Source organism: Desmodus rotundus, chromosome 2 (assembly GCF_022682495.2).
Source record: "Desmodus rotundus isolate HL8 chromosome 2, HLdesRot8A.1, whole genome shotgun sequence".
NCBI classification, from domain to species: domain Eukaryota; kingdom Metazoa; phylum Chordata; class Mammalia; order Chiroptera; family Phyllostomidae; genus Desmodus; species Desmodus rotundus.
This window is the reverse complement of record NC_071388.1, coordinates 161,388,810-161,407,743: the sequence shown is the minus strand read 5'-3', so window position 1 is coordinate 161,407,743 and position 18,934 is coordinate 161,388,810. Positions and strand designations below refer to the sequence as shown.

The 18,934-nt window shown below is 43.7% G+C and overlaps 1 protein-coding gene across 4 annotated transcripts in view; it reads left to right on the top strand.

Moving 5' to 3' along the window:
• CHN1 (chimerin 1) overlaps window positions 1-12,688 on the top strand; it is a 156,340-nt gene extending 143,652 nt beyond the window's left edge. For all 4 annotated transcript variants that reach the window (XM_053918791.1, XM_053918793.2, XM_053918792.1 and 1 more), the window contains 3 exons: window positions 4,010-4,147; window positions 10,443-10,548; window positions 11,814-12,688. In XM_053918791.1, the coding sequence (XP_053774766.1) occupies window positions 4,010-4,147; window positions 10,443-10,548; window positions 11,814-11,985 (416 nt within the window). In that variant the 3' untranslated portion in view covers window positions 11,986-12,688. The remainder of the gene's footprint in view (window positions 1-4,009; window positions 4,148-10,442; window positions 10,549-11,813) is intronic.
• The last annotated feature ends 6,246 nt before the right edge of the window (window positions 12,689-18,934 follow it).

Here is an 18,934-nt window from a genome sequence, read left to right as displayed (position 1 = left end):
TATTGTCTCTAACATTTAAATTTAGATTTGTTCCCACAGTTGTCCAGTTTGTCCTTAAGTACTAGAGTAAGGTGGTACCAAAGAGACCTGTAACCTTGAATAAGGAAGTGGAACAGATGGAGACTGGTGACATTTTAAAGAGCCTCTTTCCTTTGCAAGTATATATTCCTCTCCCATCACAAAGCTCTTACAGCCAACAGAGACAGAAGACAGAAATAAGTATTATTACCAACCTAATATGAGGAAATCTAGGCCAACCCAAGTATTTAATAAAATCAAGGAAAATGAAGGGAAGTAATAGTATGTTAAATCCAAATAAGTATAAAGAATAACCCTAAATCAGCCCTGGCCAGTGTGGCTCAGTTGGTTGGAGCGTCATCCCGTAACCAAAGGTCGCAGGTTTGATTCCAGGTCAGGGCACATGCCTGGGTTGTGGGTTTGATCTCAGATCTGAGCTCGTGCGGGAGGCAACTGGTCGATGCTTCTCTCTTGCATTGATGTTTTTCTCTCTCCCTTCCTCTCTCTCTAAAAAAAGCAAAGAAAACATGTCCTCATGTGAGGATTTTAAATTTAAACAAATTTTTTAAATAACTCTAAATGCTTAATTGAAGACCAAAGAGCCATTTTTCTTCTCTAGAAGGTAGCAACTGAGCATGTCCATTCGCAGCCACTGGCAAGGATTCTCAAAAATAACTCACACTGGCAAAGAAACTGAATGTTTCCCTGGGGCCCAGAAAAAAAATAAGTGCAGTTTCCTCTCATTAAAAATACAAGACAATCTTTTTGTGCCCTGAAAGCACTAATAACAGATTTGAAGAATCTTGAAGAGCTCACCTTGGCTCCACACAGCCACACCCTCGGGGCCAGGTGGTCACTTCTGGGAGGCTTAATAACCCTGAAATAATGAGATCCACCGGGAACAAAGGCAGGATCCATAGGATGCTAGAAGGAACTCATTCAATTCTAGCATCAGAGTAAAAGGGCAGAGTTTGGAGAGTCTCCCCTCACTTAGGAGATACTCACTGAAAGGAACACCAGCTACTCCCAGGTCAGCACCCGCCATTGCAGGCCTGTCACACTTTGTCTTCGGGTGGAACAGCAAACGTTTATGTGACCAGCACAGTGAGAGGTGGTGGGAAGGTCAGAGCCAGTACAAACCCTGAGCTTTCCCAGGAGAGCCGCAGGCTGGATGAAGCCAACGGCCGCAGGTAACAAAGCAGTTGGGGGCAGAGGACATTTAAGGCCGTGCTGCTGCTTTAGAGCCCTGCTTGGAATGCAGTCTCTAGAAACCAGCTTACAGAATGCATTTATTTTAATTTATAATAAATGTAAGAGAAGATATAGATTCTTTTCAAAAAGCAGGTTTTAAAGGAACCCATTTAAGAATAATATACCTAGTAAGTCCCAGAGTGTTGATATTTTAGGCTTCTAGCTTTCCAAAATCTATTTTCATTGATTCATTAACTCAAAAACGTTTCTGTAACAGCTGCTGCGTGCCAGGCACCAGGTTCTTTACTTTAGGTACAGCAGCTGACCACGTACGCTTGGTCCTCGCACTCATTGGGGGCTCACGTCCAATAGTTCACACCCAGCGGTACTGACTGTATTGTGATAAATGCCATGCAGGAAAATACTAAGACTGGGGAACTTAACCCAGTCTGGTAGGGTTGAGGGCAGGGGTGCTGGAAATCAGAAGAGGCTTTCCCAACAAAAATATTTATGCCGACGTTCAAAGGATGAATAGGTGCTGCCTGTATGTTGGTTGGGCAGCAAAGAAACAGGACCCGAGGAGGCCCTGACAGCAGCGGAGTCTGTGCAGAGGCCTGAGGTGGGCCTCGCGGAGGCGCCCCCAGGTGCTGTCTTAGAGAGGAGTACGTGAGGGAGAGGGACTGAGGGGTGATGAGCACAGCATTTTGCCATAGAAGGAATTATCTGAATGGTAGAAGATTCCCAGACCAGCCTCCAGATTTTAACACTATCATGTAGCTGAACTCTTAAGAATTGTGTCTTTACTTTCCGAACAAAAAAATTATACTTTAGCCAATAATGAGAGAGGATATTTGAAGTCTGGATTCTCAGAAAAACACAGAAGAAAAGTTTTTTCTAAGTAAAAAATTTGACAGAGCTGATGTTTGCCTTCATCATTTTTCTGTCTTCCTTCTGCCCATGCATCCCCTTCTGTAGTTCCTTAGGCCCCCAGCACCTCCCTGATCCCCAGGGTCCCTAACGAAGCAGTCTGCATTGCCAGTTCCTTCTAGAAAACACTCACCTAATTTCTACTGTCACAGCGTATGGCTTCGACCCAAGTATGAAAGATGGGCACTGCTGATCTGATTCACATTCGAATATGAGTGGCTGATAGGCCAAGGTATTTGCATTTTAGAAGAGGCTGCTTAAAAAAAAAAAAAAAAAAAGCCTCTAGAGTTGTTTCAGGATTTACCCAAAAATTGAGCAGAAAGTGCTGAGGTTTCCCCTCCCCTCGTGCTCGGGCCCACAGCTTCCCCTCTTGATATCTTGTATCACTATAATACGTTTGTTCTAGTTTATGAACCAGTATTGATACATTATTGCTAACTAGAGTCAGTAGTTTACATTAGGGTTTCTCTTTTTCAGTTGTACAGGTCTGTGGGTTTTGGCAGACGTGTAGAGTCATGTATCTGTGGTTACAGTATCATGCAGAGCTTTCCCGACCTTAGAACTCCCTGCTCTGCCGCTGCCCCCACCGCCCTTCTCACCACTGTCCTGTGCTTTCCCAGCACGCCCTGTAGTTGGAATGGCAGAGCCTTTCCAGACTCACTTCTTTCTTCTTTCCTGTATGTAAAGTTCTTCTGCGTCTTTTTTGGCTTGATAGCTCATTTCATTTTATAGCTGAATAAAATTCCATTGTCTGAATGGACCTCGGTTTATTCACCTACTGAAAGACATCTTGGTGGCTTCCAGTTTTTTGACACTTATTAATAAAGCCACATAAGCCTTATGTCAGGTTTTTGAGGGGATATAAATTTCAGCTCCTTTGAGTAAGCAGCTGGGAGCACCGTGGCTGGATTTTATAGCAAGAGTACGTGCAGCTTCGTGAGACACCGCCGGTCTCCCAAAGTGGCTGGTCTGCTTTGCACCCTTGGCAGCAGGGAACAAACGAGAGTTCCTGTTACTCCACGTCCTTTGCAGCCGTTGGCGTTATCAGTGTTCTGGATTTTAGCCATTGTCATAGGTGTGTGGTGAAGAGGCTGCTGTTTAATCCACAGAAATCTTTCATAAACCAAGTGGAACAAAAGAAATCTAGCTTAGAGTAGACACTCACTGAATCTTCAGTAGACTGCCGTTCAGGTGCTTTAACCCAGTGAAGCTCTAACTGCGCAGGGGCAGGGGCTGGCACTGGGACGAGGCCGCGCTGCGGGAAGGTGGGCTTTGCTGGGCGTCTCAGGGCCCCGCACCTCTGCAGTGTTTCTCTGTTTTGCTGTCCCTTCTCTTCTCCTTATTTCAACACTCAAAGGATTTGTTTTGTTTTGCTTTTTGTTTTGTCTTATTTTCCTCTTTTATTGCTTACCACCCCCTCCATCCCAGGACTCAGGCAGACCCAGGTGTTCTGTGTGGGAGCCCGGGGCAGGAAAAAAGCACAGAGAATAAGGCTTTGGCTGGGGGTCTTTTGTGAGTTGAGAGGGACTCTGTTGTCGTTTGTCACATTCTGAGTTTATTTTAAAAAGGGAAAAAGCAGTGCCACTTTATTCCCCTAGGAATTCTCAAGAAGCTTGAGATTTAAAAATATTTCTGTTGACCCCAGTCCTCTCCTGATTTTCCCCTCCATTATTAACATGGAAAGATAACTTCAGAATAGAAAATTCAAAAGTGTAGATTTTGCTTTTCGCAGAAAAGCAATCACGTGTACCGCTTAGCATAGTGAATTTGATGCTAAGAACGGAATTAAAACTGTATACAGAAATATGTCATTTATGAAAACAGTGCCGTGGATCCAAATATTTACTTTTCTTTCTCTTACCATGCTTCAAAGATGGTGAGAAAGCAGACATCTCGGTGAACGTGTATGAGGACATCAACATCATCACCGGCGCACTGAAACTCTACTTCAGGGACTTACCGATTCCACTCATCACCTACGACGCCTACCCTAAGTTCATCGAGTCTGCCAGTAAGTACGGCCACGCGCCCCCACAGCCTGCAAACTGCCCCTCCTGGGTAATCACTCCTCCCGTTCTTCTTTTTCTGCTGAGTATCTTGAATGCATTTTATGGACTATTTCCTCCTCGCCCCTCTCAGCACGGTTAATACACTCACAAGAATTTTGAACTGTTCTCAAACATAGGTTATTTATGACTTCTTCTAGCAGAAGCTTCTTTGTAACATGCTAGCCTTCATCTTCCAAAGGGAGGCTTATACCGGTGCTCCCTAGATACAGCCAGTACTTTGTAAAATAAAATAAAAACACTGGAAAATGAAATAAAAAAAGAAAAACAAGATCAACTACTTGGTCATTATGTTTGCACATGAAGGTTACTGTCAGATTTCAGGAAAAGTTTCTGAACTCTTACTCTCGGCTCCCGTGCTGACCCTGTGACAGGCCGTCAGTTGTGAACTGGTGCCGGCGCGCAGGTCTCTCAGGGGCGCTGTTTTATACCGAGAAGTCGTTTTCTAAGTTCTCTTGTAGCTAAGATGAAAATGCAGAAAAAGCAAAGGCTCATGTGCCAAATTTTATTTATAGTGCAAAAAAAAATCATACCTGTAATTCACGCTTCATTCTCTTAAAGGGAATTCTTACCAGATTTTAACTGTTGGCATTACCATATTTTAGAAAAGATAGGCTATTTCCGTCATGTGCTTTTCTCTCTCAAAACCACATGTTGTCTTGATCTTTAAATAATTACTTCCTTAGGAACACTGATTTGCTTTTTGACTTTAAAATTTCATGAAGCTCTAACTTCTCTTGTTCTAATTTTTAGTTTCCCTTACAGAGCTTTTGCTGAGAATGTCTGTGGTTAGTTCCACGGAGCAGTGATTTCTAGTGGGTCAGCTCAGCTCTCATGTAGACAAAAGCCATGGGAATTACGTGATTTTACAAATTTTCGTGTTGTGAGCCTGAAGGGCTCTAGATCTTCCACAGGAATTTAACTCCTCTAATTCGGGGATGGATTTGTCGCTGAGGTTCTTGTGTTGGGGGGCAGACGTCTCCTCCCAGAGAGAGGAGCCTGGCCTCTCTCAGGAGCCTCTACTGATGCGGGGGCTGCCCAGTGCACTCTGGTTGTGAGGGCAGCTCCGGGGCTCAGCCAGGCGTTGCTCTGGTCGCTGTGCCACTTGGGATAAAGCTGGAACTTGGCTTCTGAGCCTAACCCTAAGGGCATCCAGGTAGCAGAGAACAAAGCCGTGACGCAAACCCAGGTTCTGATGTCCACACACTGCCTGTCTACTTGGAAGAAAAACCCAGGCCTCACTTGCTGATTTCAAGGCCTTTTGCCCTGCAGTCTGAAATCACCTCACCACCTTTCCCCACACCCGCCCTAGCCACTGAGGGAAACCTCCCCTCTTTATTGTCCCGAACCATTTGTCGTAGTTCTGAGATTGCGTCTGAAACAGACCTGCCCAAAAGCAGCAACGCCCTCCTCTCACCCCTCCGAGAGCATAAGGAAGAAACTTGCCTGAATCAAGTAGAAACCCCTTAAAACTTTAGCTTTCATGTGTGATTTCCATGACACCAAAAACCCTAGCATAATTCTCACACACAGTATAAACGTGTATTGTGCATGTCTGATATTGGTGTAATTGTGTGTGGAATGCTGTGTCCTTGTACCTGTCTTTTCCAGCAGAGTATGTCATTCTTCAGATGTGTGGACACAACCGTTCTCATATCTGTACAGGCAGAGGAGGAAGATGAGCAAAACTAAGATTTGTAGAGCAGTACTAGGTGCTGGGAGTCGTGCTCGGTATTTTACACCCATAATGTTATTTGAGAAAGAGGGAGATGTCACAGGATATAAGTGATCTGTCCAAGGTCTGATCACTGGAGGAGGCGGCACTGGCAATCGAACCCACAACTGTCTGACATCAAAGCCCTACTCCCTCCAGTCTGCCTGGATCACCATATAGTCCAGGGAACAGAAGACTCACACAGAGGAGTCAGACAGACAAGCGGACAGGAACCCCCTTCTAAATGAAGGGCACAGTTAGCTGACCCTTGCTAATGCATGTGCTCTTGAAATTTTTTTCTCTCTAGCCCTGAAAAAAAATTCAGGCCATATTTTTTAGGTCTCAAGTATCCACGGCATTTATTAGCATCCCTGGCCAATGAAAACATCATAGTTCATATTAAAGCTTTCTCCTGCAAAAGCTGTTTAAGCTCTGCTGCTGCGGCCTCCTTTGGAGAAATCCTGCCAGTTGAAAGCTGGAGGGGAGTGGCTGCAGGAAATGATAATGGGGGAGAGGAGGCCAGGGCATCCTGCCTAAAGGCTTGAAGTTCTGCCTCATCCCCTACACTCTCCCTTAGGAACCAGCTGGATGTCTTGGTCTCCCGAGCCCTTCTCCTCACTTCTTCTCCCCACTGGGTAGGAAATCTCTGCCCTACAGTACTGAGGCCTAGAAGAGAGGGGCTTCTCGCAGACCTGCTGAGCACTCTAGCTTTCCTGGGTGCTTCCTGACCACGATGCAGCCAGTGCTGCCAACACCGAGCTCCTGGTGGTACTGAACCTGGAACTCTTCCGCTGGCCAAGGTGTCTAGGAGCTCTGTTCCCAGCAGGTCTTAGAGGAGCTGCATGACGCAGCGTGGAACCTTGAGTGAGTCAGATAAACTGAGAAATGAAACCCAGGGTTCTTATTCCTAAGCAACTTAGACGTCCTGGAGAGAAGCCTGGGAGTTAAAATTGCCGAGTTTTTCCCTCAGCTCTGCCACTGATTCATACCTTTTGCTTGGCTAAGTTTTATTCTTCTTGTATTGAATTCCTCTATAAAGAATTTAAAATTTATAAAGAGCTCTTGACTAGATCTTGATATAGGTTCAGAGTACTTATTTCCTGCCACTACAGTGTCTGCGTTTCCAGGTCCTTCCAGACCTTCTTCCCCCAGTGCCATCTCTTCCTCCTCTCTGTCTCTCTCAGCCACGGGCCATCAGTCTCCTCCAGGTTCCCATCGTGCTCACCTGCACATCTCTTAAAGCCCCTTTCCTTCGAGTCAGAGATTATGTTCTCGTCTTGTCCTCCCTCTGGTCTGTAATCCCTTACAGTAGGAGCCCTCTTGCTCATGTTTATTTTCCCACAACGCCTGTGATAGTTCCTTGTTTGCACAGTAGATGCTCAGTGAATGTTTGTGGAATGAGCCCTGATCAGCCTGGCTCAGAGGGTCGGGCATCATCGCACAGACTGAAAGATCGCCGGTTTGATTCCCAGTCAGGGCACGTGCCTGTGTTGTGGGCTGGGTCCTTGGTTGGGGGCATGTGAGAGACAACCAGTCGATGTTTCTCTCGCACATTGATGTTTATCCCTCTCTTCCTCCTTCCTTTTCCCTCTCTAAAAATAAATTAAAATCTTTTTTAAAAAACTTTAAAAATATTTGTTGATGAGGAAACATAATTTTATAATGGAGAACCATAGAATCTTAGTTTTTAAGCACTCTAAGGAGTCACGTAACTAGACTTTCTTTTTTAAATACCCAATAGCCGCAAGTTCACTGCCACTCCACCAGTCCCCTAATGGACGACAGAACTCTGCCAGCCTTTAACTCCCTCCCATTGGCAGTGGTCCTGGTATCACCCTCTTCCATATGCAAGCCTTTCATGTGTTCAGAACGTGAATGTGCTCATTCATCTCTAAATCCATTCCGTTTTGTCTGTCTGCTTCTTATATTGTGCTGTGGTCTTCCCGGGGCTAAAGAATTGTGCCCTCTGAAAACTTGATCGTGGGTAATACTTCTCTAAGTGGAAAAGCGAAATGAATTCCAGGGAAGAATCTGTCCGTTTGATATCAGCATATTCAAGTGCATGTTGTCACATATTCTCAAATGTACAGCTCCAATCTGGACCTCTCCCTGAATACCAGAGTAGCCCACAATCAAAATGTTCACTTGGGTGTCTGAAGGACACCTCGAACAGAAGTCCTGGTCTTCCCCACAGAGCCCTCCACCCGTCATCTTTCCCTTCTCAGTCCATGGAGGCTCCATCCCCCCAGTTGCCGGAGCCCAAGCTCGGCTCACTGTTGACTCTTCTCCCTCTCACACGTCCCTTATCAGTACCTCCTCTGGACATGGCCTTTAAAATATTCCTAGAATCCAGCAACTTCTTATCACCACTGCTAGCAACTGGTCTGAGCTCGTGCCACTGCTCACCTGGATTTCTGTACTTACTGGGACGGTCCTTCCGCCTCTACCCTTGCTCCTCTCATAGTGTTTCCCACCTGGCAGCCAGAGGAGGGGCCCATAGGAACTGTGTGTCAGATCAGGGCCTTCCCGTTTCTCTCAGCAAACGCCCAGTCCTTAGAATCACCTAGGGCGCCAGACTCAACAGTGCCGTTACTTTTCTGATCTCCTCCCCTTCTGCTCTCTCTGCTCACTGCAGCCATATCTGGCTCCTGGCTTTTCCTCGGACATTCCCAGCATGCTCTCCCCTCAGGATCTTCGCACAGCTCTTTGTCTGGCACCACCCTCCCCAGATCTCCACGTGCCTCCTTCCCCTGCTGCCTCAGAGCCTGTCCTCAGCCCTCCTCCTCACTGTGGTCCGTCCTGACCACCCCGCCCCCGCATGTGCAGTTGTTCCCGTAGCGCGTGCCTCACTCTAACCTGTGAACTAAAAGATACCTGTTTCTCGTTGTTCTCAGTCCCCCTCCGACAGACAAAGTGAGCTCTCCATAAACAGATTTGTGTGTTTCCACCCCACCAACACTGTCCCTAACCTCACACGGTCTCAAGATTCTCCCTACAAGGATTAATTGTGGAAGTTAAAGAAAACTGAATTGCCCCCTTTTCAATTTCCAGAATAGTATAGTTTTCGATTAGTAAGTCCTATATGGTTTTCTATAGTAAGTGGAACTTTTTTCTCTTAATTCTAGAAATTAAGTGATTGAATGTCAGTCCCTGAGATGGCATTGCTGTTGTGAAACGGCGCCTGTAAGGGTCTCAGGGTTCGAAGGCCGTGCAGTGTGTGTCCTCGTAAAGGTCAAATGCGACATTCTTTATCACTAAGAAGTGAACCAGGAACTCTGGGAAAGCTTGGGGCAGAAATTGTAAAATGGCCAAAGTTTCCTTGAATTAAAGAACTTCGGTCAATGTTCACATCCTGAAATTTAGCAAATCTGCTCCGCCAACACTAAGAACTTGTCACCCTCCTCAGTTTTTCCCAGACTCCAGTACATTGCCATTGAGTTGGTTTATTTTATTAAATTTGAAAGGCTAGGATTCTTGGTCTTGGGTCTTCATTGTCACATTTTGATCAGATGTGACCTTTTAACATTTCACAGCTGCTATCCTGATTAGGAGTCAGCAGTTGGGGTCCTTTGCAGTTGCCCTGAAACCAAACCTTTAAAGGCACCCCATCTTCCTGACATTTGGGTGGAAGCAGAACTGTGCTAGGAATGAGCACAGAATTCGGAAGATGTTTCTTGTTTCTGATTATGGAAATAATTGATGGATCTAGTGCAGTCTGTGACCTGAAAGGAATGTGCCGGGTTTTTGGCCAGCACAACAGAACTAAAATGTCCACATGCAGATGGCCCCTTGGAAGCCTACAGTCTGGAAGTGCCCCACGGATGTCGGGTCCTGTTGTCACTCAGGGCCGCCAGTTGGAATTGCCTTCGAAGTCTGCACAGTAGCTGCTGCATGTTCTAAGTAGTAGAGTATCTGTGTGCCCTGAGGGTAGATTTGACTTTTATATAACACAAAGTAATTTAAAATGTGATCTAATAAAGGAGATATATATATTGGATGATACATTTCTCGGTTGAAAAAGAAAAAAGCATGGATATCAATAAGAATTTAGCAAGGGGTTGCAAGAGGCAAACGGGTGGCATAGCTTCTTCACCATAGCTAAAAGGGGGTTTTCAAAATATTTTGAACAGTGCAACATCCATTAAATATGTAATGTTCTAAGATGACCATTTGGATGTGTTAAGTTTTTTTATTGAGTATATTTGTGTCTGAATTTTTTTATAGTTACATCCTATATATCTAATAGCCCATTTCCATAGTGACCATACTCTAGGACATTCAAGTGAAAAAACTGGGTGTTCTCTCCAAAACTTCAAGTAAGTGGTATTGTCACATCAAAAGTAAGCCTTTGGAAGCCTGAGGCTTGAAGCTTACAAATAACTTTCGAAGGCTGTGGTCAAGGATCTGTGAGAAAGCATTTCTTACCAGTTTTAAAAGATGGCCACAAGAATAGAATCAAATGAGCCCTTTAAACCTGTTGTCTGTTAAAGTTTTCTCCTTGGTGTTCATTCATCTTGCTGCTCCAGAAATCATGGATCCTGATGAGCAATTGGAGACCCTTCACGAAGCACTGAAGCTGCTGCCGCCCGCTCACTGCGAAACCCTCCGGTACCTCATGGCGCATCTGAAGAGGCAAGTCAGTCTGTGAAGCTTCTACTTGCTCTGAACCCACGTTTTAAGAATAAAGTGAACCCACAGGTGACAGAGAGGACAAATGATCTTATGAATGAATGAATAAATAAATGCATAGCTATATTGTCTCCAGTGCAATTGCACAGGTGGAGAAGGAACGCGAAAAATACTATGCGCTACGATACCAAATGCACACTTGATTCTGACGTGAGTGTACTTGCGATCCCAGTGTGAGCTGGCAAATGTGTTAGAAATACTAATGTTCTGCCAAGGACACACATCAATTTTTGTGGAAAGGGGAAAGGTTGCAGCTGCAAAGACACCAGCATTAGCACAGTAAAGCCAGAGCAAAGCAGCTGGCAAGAAGGCTCATTTTTCTTCTTGCTCTCATGTAGGCACTTTAGACTTGTGATGGGATTGCAGATTATTGAGTTAATGTTGCCAGCACTGAAAACTGCTGTAAAAAATGATGGAGTGAAGTAAGGGGTAAAGGGAGGAATGGAAAATGGAATATTCTGTTACTCTGGTTTCATGTTTTAAAGTGATTGGTGGTGATTTAGCTTTATTTCCCTTCTCAGTCACCCTCAATCTCTACCATTGAAGCAATGTTTTTAAAATTATAGGACCAAGATTTAGTGGTTTCAGGGTTTCAAAATATAAGACCAATCAGAAACAAAAAGATAGCAGAACTTGACATCTACATTGTATGCCTTTAGGCCTGAGTTACCCAGAAATGAATATTTAATTCATGGTGCTTTTAACATTTACATGTTTCTTCTCTTGAAAAGCACCAGGAGGTAAACCTTTTGTTTGATTTGCTTACAACTTCATCTGTAAATTCAAATTCGCTTCATATTTGGAGACAATTAAGTACTCCACACTAAAACGAAGAAATAAGTCTCAAATGATAGTCTCTGTGCCTTGGCTGTAGCGGTAAAAAGAATATAAACACTTACACTCTCTGACAAGGTTGCTTACGCTGAGCCATTTCCTATTAATGTCACTACCGCTCTCTCCCTAGACACTTGCAAAAATAATCTCCAGGAAACAAGATAGCCAAAGTGGAGGGAGGGGGGCTGATGGAATGATCCAGATGACCCAGTTCCTTCTCTGCTGTTTGCAGACTCACCCCTGCAGCTCTAGGCTGTGGCCAGAGAATCCACAAAGAGAACTGAACCCACAGAAATCTTTTGTTTTAGTGCCAAAGCACAGTGAAGAACCACATGGTTTACACAAACTCATACTCCTTTACTTGTATTTTTCAGAGTGACCCTCCATGAGAAGGAGAATCTTATGAATGCAGAAAACCTGGGAATTGTTTTCGGCCCAACGCTTATGAGGTCTCCAGAACTAGATGCAATGGCTGCCTTGAACGATATACGATATCAGAGACTGGTGGTAGAGCTGCTTATCAAAAATGAAGACATTTTATTTTAAAGTTTTAGTTTGAGGGGAGAAAATGTTTTAAAGATGAAGGAATGTTTTATAGTAATTTAATTGGCTCTTATAGCTGACTTACTCCTTGGTTAGAAGTTTGGGCATATAACCAGATTAAAATGAAGGAACTTTCCGTTGCTTGCGTAGCACCACTCAGCTGTCCTCGTAAAACAGTGAACACACGCTTTCCAGTTCTAGTGACCCTGGGTGTTTATCATGTTAAGAGAAACTCAGGCTATTGCATGATTAGCCCCGTTTGGCAAGGGAACCCGTACAAAGGAGACAGCAAGCCTGCGCCACTCTTCGTCCTGGATAGTCTGTGGTTGTAATTCAGCATGTTTCGCAGAGTAAATCTGTCGTGACTTCGCTTTTGGGTTCTATGTCATTGATTTCTGATGCTTATATAAACATGCACATCAGTGAATAAAACAGCACCTCTGGCTCCCGCATTGCCATAGACTATAACATATGCCTACTTTTCTCACATGCTTTATTTCCAGGTTCTCTTAGTTCCTCTCTAACATAGTACTTTCTTCCCAGCAAAAAAGCAAAATGTGTTTTCAGATTTGTTGCTTTAGTAAATGATCCATACCAATAAAAAAAATACAATGCAGAGCATTTTCTGTTAAATTATTATTGGGTTTTAGTTGTACTTTTGTGTTTTTATCTGGCATGCATTTATTAATTTATTAAATTTGGCCTTTAGAAATTAAAAATATTGATAGCTTGCTTATTTCCCATGATTGAAAATATTTGGAAGAATGTGTTTGGCCCTTTAACACTGAGTGATCCCTCTCACCTTCTAGAAACTTTTGTGCTGAGTTCCTAGAATAATAATTTCAAACTGCTTAGAATTAGAACACCCATTCATTGGATTTATTTTTCTTCTTGCATACTCTGACAGAAATCTAGAATATTTTCTCAACTTGAAGGTGTGCGGGCGGCACACAGGTAAGAGTTCCTTCTAGAATCATCATCAGAAGAAAAAAGGCTAACTGAAAGGAGTGGCTTTTCAAAACATTTGGTTTGTTGGCTATGCATGGTGTTGACACGCAGCTGAGCTGAGAACCCCGCCTGAGGTGAGTCCCGGAGAGCAGCGGCCTGGGGGCCGGAGGAGTGGGCTCTGCAGACATCTCGAGGCCAGGAAACCCAGGGTGGGCCTCGTCCCACTACCAGCCGCCTAGAGTTTGTTTCTCTGCCAACGGGGCGCACTTGCCAAACTACAGTTCGGCCCTGCCTTAAAAAGTAAAAAAAAAAAAATTTACTTCTTTTTTCCATTTTTGCTATTGCAATCCTTGATACTTTCAAAACTATCTCAAGGATAATGGGCGCTGACAGCAATGTGGACTTTCTCCATATTTTTGCCCCTGGGCTATAGTAGAAGTTGGCAGTGTGTTTAATGTTTATAATCAGGAAAGTGGTCGTTCAGGAAGCAGTCCCTCACAGCTGTCTCCCTAACCACAGCCCCTCAGCGCAACGGCGTTGCGCCCCGCAGCGCCAGATACACAGATTAATGAAGCACCCAGATTTGTTTTCTAACAGAAATTTTCTTTAGAAGGGCAGCCATGAAAAGATACTGTCCACGAAGGCAGTGCTTTTGACTCACGAGAGACCTTTTCAGAGAAGTTGGACCACATGGCTCTGCCCCGGCTTAGGTAAACCAAGTGCATTTCCATGTGTTCGTGGCTGAAGTTCTTTTTGGACAAAGTCCTTTTAAAGGAGAAATTTGGTAAAGAAATTTATAAAGAAATATGCTTTATTAGAGAGCAATCGCCCTGTTGTTTTGGTTTGTTTTTCTAAAAGGAACTGATGTGGTTGACTTTGGAATAGGTACTGTATTTTCTGGACCGTAAGATGCACCTAGGTTTTAGAGGAAAATAGGGAAAAAAACCCATGCCACCCCCGCCCCCGCAAGCCAAGTAAGCTACATTTGGACTGTAAGACACATCCCCGTTTCCCCCCCAAATTTCGGGGAGGGGAGTGCATCTTATAGTCTGAAAAATATGGTATGTACTAGAATTAGAGGTATACCTAGAGCAGAAGCAATGCCTGATCATAGTGAATATTAAGCAAATGTTCACATAACGTCCTCAGTACGTATCCAGACAGGTTGCTGTTTATCAGGGCTGTGAACACGGGCACCTGGTATGTTTGTTTGATATGAACTGGATGGTTTTATTTTTTTAATTTTTATTGAATTTATCGGGGTGCTGGTTAATAAAATTATGCAGGTTTCAGGTGTACAACTCTATAATACATCATCTGTGTATTGTATTGTGTGTTCACCACCCCACGCCAAGTGTCCTATCTCCATTTATCCCCTCACACCCCTCTCCCTCTGGTATGGTTTTAAACTGATGGTGTGTGGTTCGCCCGCTCAGGACGTGCAGACACAAACTGCAGCTATGTCATTGGTGAGAACTCCTGGGCCGTTGGGTGGCGCTCCTTGAAATGAAGAGACAATTCCCAGTCACTCAGGGAGGCTCTTACTCAGCAACTAGCCTGAGTCATTTACATGTATCTTTTTATGACTAACGGGAGATTTCTTAAATTGTGACCTTTTAACAAGGAGGCAGAGGTTTCTGTTTGTTCCCACCACAGTCAGGAGAAGGAGAGACCATGATCACCCACAGACTTAGCCGCACTGGGGGTGTTCTGCCCTGAAATGTACAGTTTCACAGAAATTATTGAGAAATCAAAGGTTTTCCTTTCTCTACATTTTTTGTTAGTTTTTAATGCCAATTAGGTGCACCAGCTGGCAGAGGAAGCAGTTCTTCACTGAATTGAGATTTTTAAGTGTCTCTAAGTGGAAGAACGGATTTTTATCAAAATGTTTCTGCTTACTGGATGAGCTCACATAGACGGCCTCTGAATAAATTAGGTGCAGGGTTCCGACACTATTCATTTTAACAAAATGGTTTAACATTTACAGGCCCAAAACTGACTAGGTATATTGGTAAGTCCATTTAAAGAACAAAAAGGTTATTTTGAATGAATATTGGAAAAGCAAGATACGGAAAACTCTTCTACCAGCTGTTTATTTTAGTCCTTGGGAGGCCAACTGCTCGTGGAACTCTTCAAGCCTCTTTGTGACTTAATTTCCTGTAACAACTACATGGCACTCACATGTGCCTTTTAGTGTGCAGTGGGAGACATTTCCTTCTGTGAGCTACAGTGATAGTGACCCTCACAGGCGGCATGATCGCACATCTGGACGGTTCTGACCCTTCCTTGGCAGGCACCATGGCAGAGTGCAGGAGAAGGCTGCGAAGAATGCAGCAGCATCAGGGATCCGTCTGCTGCTCTAATTTTTAGGGAACTAGTTCTCACTTGCATTATCTCTGAATAAAGCCCAGACCTGTGTCCCTGGGTATATCTGATTCCACACCCATTTCCTGTCTGCTCCCCCTGGGCCAGGCACTGTGCTAAGCCTGGGAACAAGATCAATTCCACTTCTCAGGGAAGTTACTGGGTCAGTGTGGCCTAATCATACTACAATTTTGCCCTTTTTCTCATTGAGCATTTTATTTCCTATGGAGGTCAGCCCTGGAAGTCAACAGAAAGCTAAAACATAGCAGCATGGGTGTAGGTCCTTTCTTTGGGGAGATGTGAGCACACAAAGCCACACTCTTACGATTCCATTTGGTACTTTTGACTGTAAATACTTTTTGACCGATGAAATGAAAATGACTTAACCCATGCCCGGTGTGAGCTTATTTGGAAGCATCAAAAGATCACTGCTTGCTGCATGACCCTGTAGGTGAGTGTGTATCTGAAATGGGACATCAGAGCATGAAAGAACCCCGCCCGTCATCCTCTGCCGTGGGTTCACTAACCCCTAATTCCCTCCTCAAGTGAGGCCGGGAGTGGTGCTTTGGGTCCCTTGCAGCCCAGTGCACTTCTCTCATTTTGGCACTTCCCAATTCCAGGCACAGTTGGTGGTCATTCTGGAACAAGAAATGGTCTCAACCTGAAACTTACCATTTATCAAAAACAGACTGACAATCTGTACATTTCTTGAATAGTAATTATGGGGGGGGGAACTAATGTAACTAAAGTAGTTGTTTTCCCCTGGCTTTGTACAGTCATAGAATTAGGTTATAACTAGCCCACCAAGACCAATTACCAATTGTGTTAATGAAGGTTGTAGTAATACTTCTATTACAGACTCAAACATTTGTTGGTTTCCACACATTTTTCTACCTTAGTAAAGTCATTGGGACCTCTCAACAAATGCCTAAATAAATTTTAAAGTAAAATTATTTCACTAGATCTACATATCACAGGGATCTCACATCAACTGATATCTCACAGATTGAAGCCAAAAGTCAAGAGAGAGCCAAGCTAAAAATTAGGATTCATTCATCAGCATGTAGTGTAAGGAAACCCCCGGTGTCTGAGTGTTATTGTTCTCCACTGGAGAGATTATATTTTAACAGTCTTTCGGTCATAACATATTTCACACTGTAAATGTTTTCTATCAAATATCACAAAACAACACCAGAAGTACAAGCCCCATATTCCTGACCTCATTTTTGGAGCTCAGGTGAACACTCGGAAGTGTTGGGGTTTTACTGTCGTTCAGCCACAGTGACACTGTAGCAGGAAACACCGCACATGGGCTAAAAATCTAGGGATTGTTTTCTTTTTCTAGTTAGGTAACTGCTTAACTGTCCACGTCACAGTGGTAACAAGCAGAGGAAGTAATGTTTACAGATTAGAATGACTCACTGAAGGAAATCAGCAAAAAGGGCTTTCTAGAGGTAAAAGGCTATAAACTTGGAATGGCCTGAAACATAAAAACCTTTTGGTTTTCATTGTATGAAGATTAGGCCAGTGCATGTCCACCGGCGATGTCACAGGTACAACTTGGACACACACTGGGGCTTGTTGATGCAGAAAAATCAGGGCCTGGCCTGACATTAAGAGGCTTCTCCATGTGAGTGGACATTTTTCTAAGATAGTTTTTATTCTTACCAAAGAAAAATTCATAAGAGTGAGGAATAACTTGTTCAAGTATTTTCTATCCAAACTATGTAAGACAGGAGATGATGTCGGCATGCAAAGGTTAAGTTCAGTCACATCAGTGCTAGTGCTCTGTCCCAAGGGTCTAGGAACATTGTGACATCAAAAGCACAAAATGTGGGGTGGAGCGTGGAGTGAAAATGTCGAGCTTTCAGAATACGTTCAAACTCAAATTCTTACCTTAAAATGGACTGTTACCGGATGTTTTTTGTAAGCCTCATGGTAACCACAAAGGAGATATGTGGTGGACACACAAAAGATGAAGAGAAAGGAATCTAAGCGAAAAAATGTTTTTCATGACTAGAGAAAATCATGAAATCACAGAGGAATAGAGCAAGAGAAGAAGGAATAGAGGAACTACAAACAGCCAGAAAACATTTCAATGGCAAAAGGTACACACCCATCAATTCCCTTAAATGCAATGGACCAAGTTCTCCAACCAAAAGACATACAGTGGCTGGATTAAAATTAAAAAAATAAGACCCATCTATATACTGCTTACAAGAAACTCATTTCAGATGTGAAGACACACAGTTTGAAAGTGAAGAGACAGAAAAAGATTTCATGCAAATGGAAACCAAAAGAAAGCTAGTATAGCTATACTCATATCAGACAAGATAGTCTTTAACACAGACTATAATGAGAGACAATGAAGAGTATTAAATAATGATGAAGTGGTCAATCCAATGAGAGGATATCATAGTGGTAAATATGCACTCAACATAAGAGCACCTAAATATATAAAGCACATATTAACTCACCTAATAGGAGAAATAGCAACAAAATAATAGTAGGGGACTTTGATACTCCACTTTCACGAATGTACAGATCATCCAGATAGAAAAATCAATAAGGAGGCATGGGCTCTAAACAACAGGTTAGACCAGCGGGACTTAACAGACCTTCATAGGCATTCCTCGTTCTGTTGTGTTTCACTTTGCTGTGCTTCACGGATGTTGCACTTACACAAATTGAAGGTGAGACCTTCACCAGCAAAAAGGTTACGCTCACTTTATCATGGTGAACCTGCAATCTCTATGAGGTACGCCTGTGCAGGGCATTCCACCCAAATCAACAGAATGCACATTCTTCTCGAGCACACATGGAACATTCTCCAGGATAAATCGTTAGGCCACAAAACAAGTCAATAAATTAAGAGGATTGAAATCATAGCAAGCATCTTTCCCATCCATGGTATGAAACTAGAAATTAATTATAAGACAAAAACAAAAATTCACAAATCTGTGGAGAGAAACAACATGCTACAAAAAAAAAAAATGGGTCAAAAAAAAAATCAAAAGAAAGGAAAAATACCGAGACAAATAAAAATGGAAATACAACATACCAAGATTTAAGGCATACCCAGGTCCAGGACAGAGCAGCTGTGGGTCCTCCCCAGGAGACTGCATTGAAAGTAGCCACAAATGTGCAGGCTCTTGGCCCCTCCATGGCTGCCTCTCTGAGTCTACCTGGCTGTAGTCCAGTGCACCAGTTTTTAAACTTGAGCATTTTTCAGAATCACCTGGAGAGCTTGGTAGAGGCCCCATCTCCAGTTTCTGAATGAGGAGTTCTGGGACAGGGACAAAATTCGATATTTCTAACGAGCTCCCCCGTGTTGCTGCTGGTCCCAGGATCCACTTGGAGATCGAATGTACATGAGAATCACATAAGGTCCTCCTGCAGGCCAATCAAATCAAACGCTCTGTGGGCAGGGCCTGGGCCATCAGCTCCTGGGGATTCTCGTGTGTCCCTGGTGTGCAGACTGAATTCAGGTTCATTCTTGTTGGTGTGTTAAAATGCGCCTCAGATTTGTTCTCATCAGGTGTGATACCACACGCAGACATGGTGATGATGGTCGTGAAGGAGGAAGGTTAAACTCACATATCCACAGGAATAGGAGGACCAGCATGCCAGGCAGGGCCCC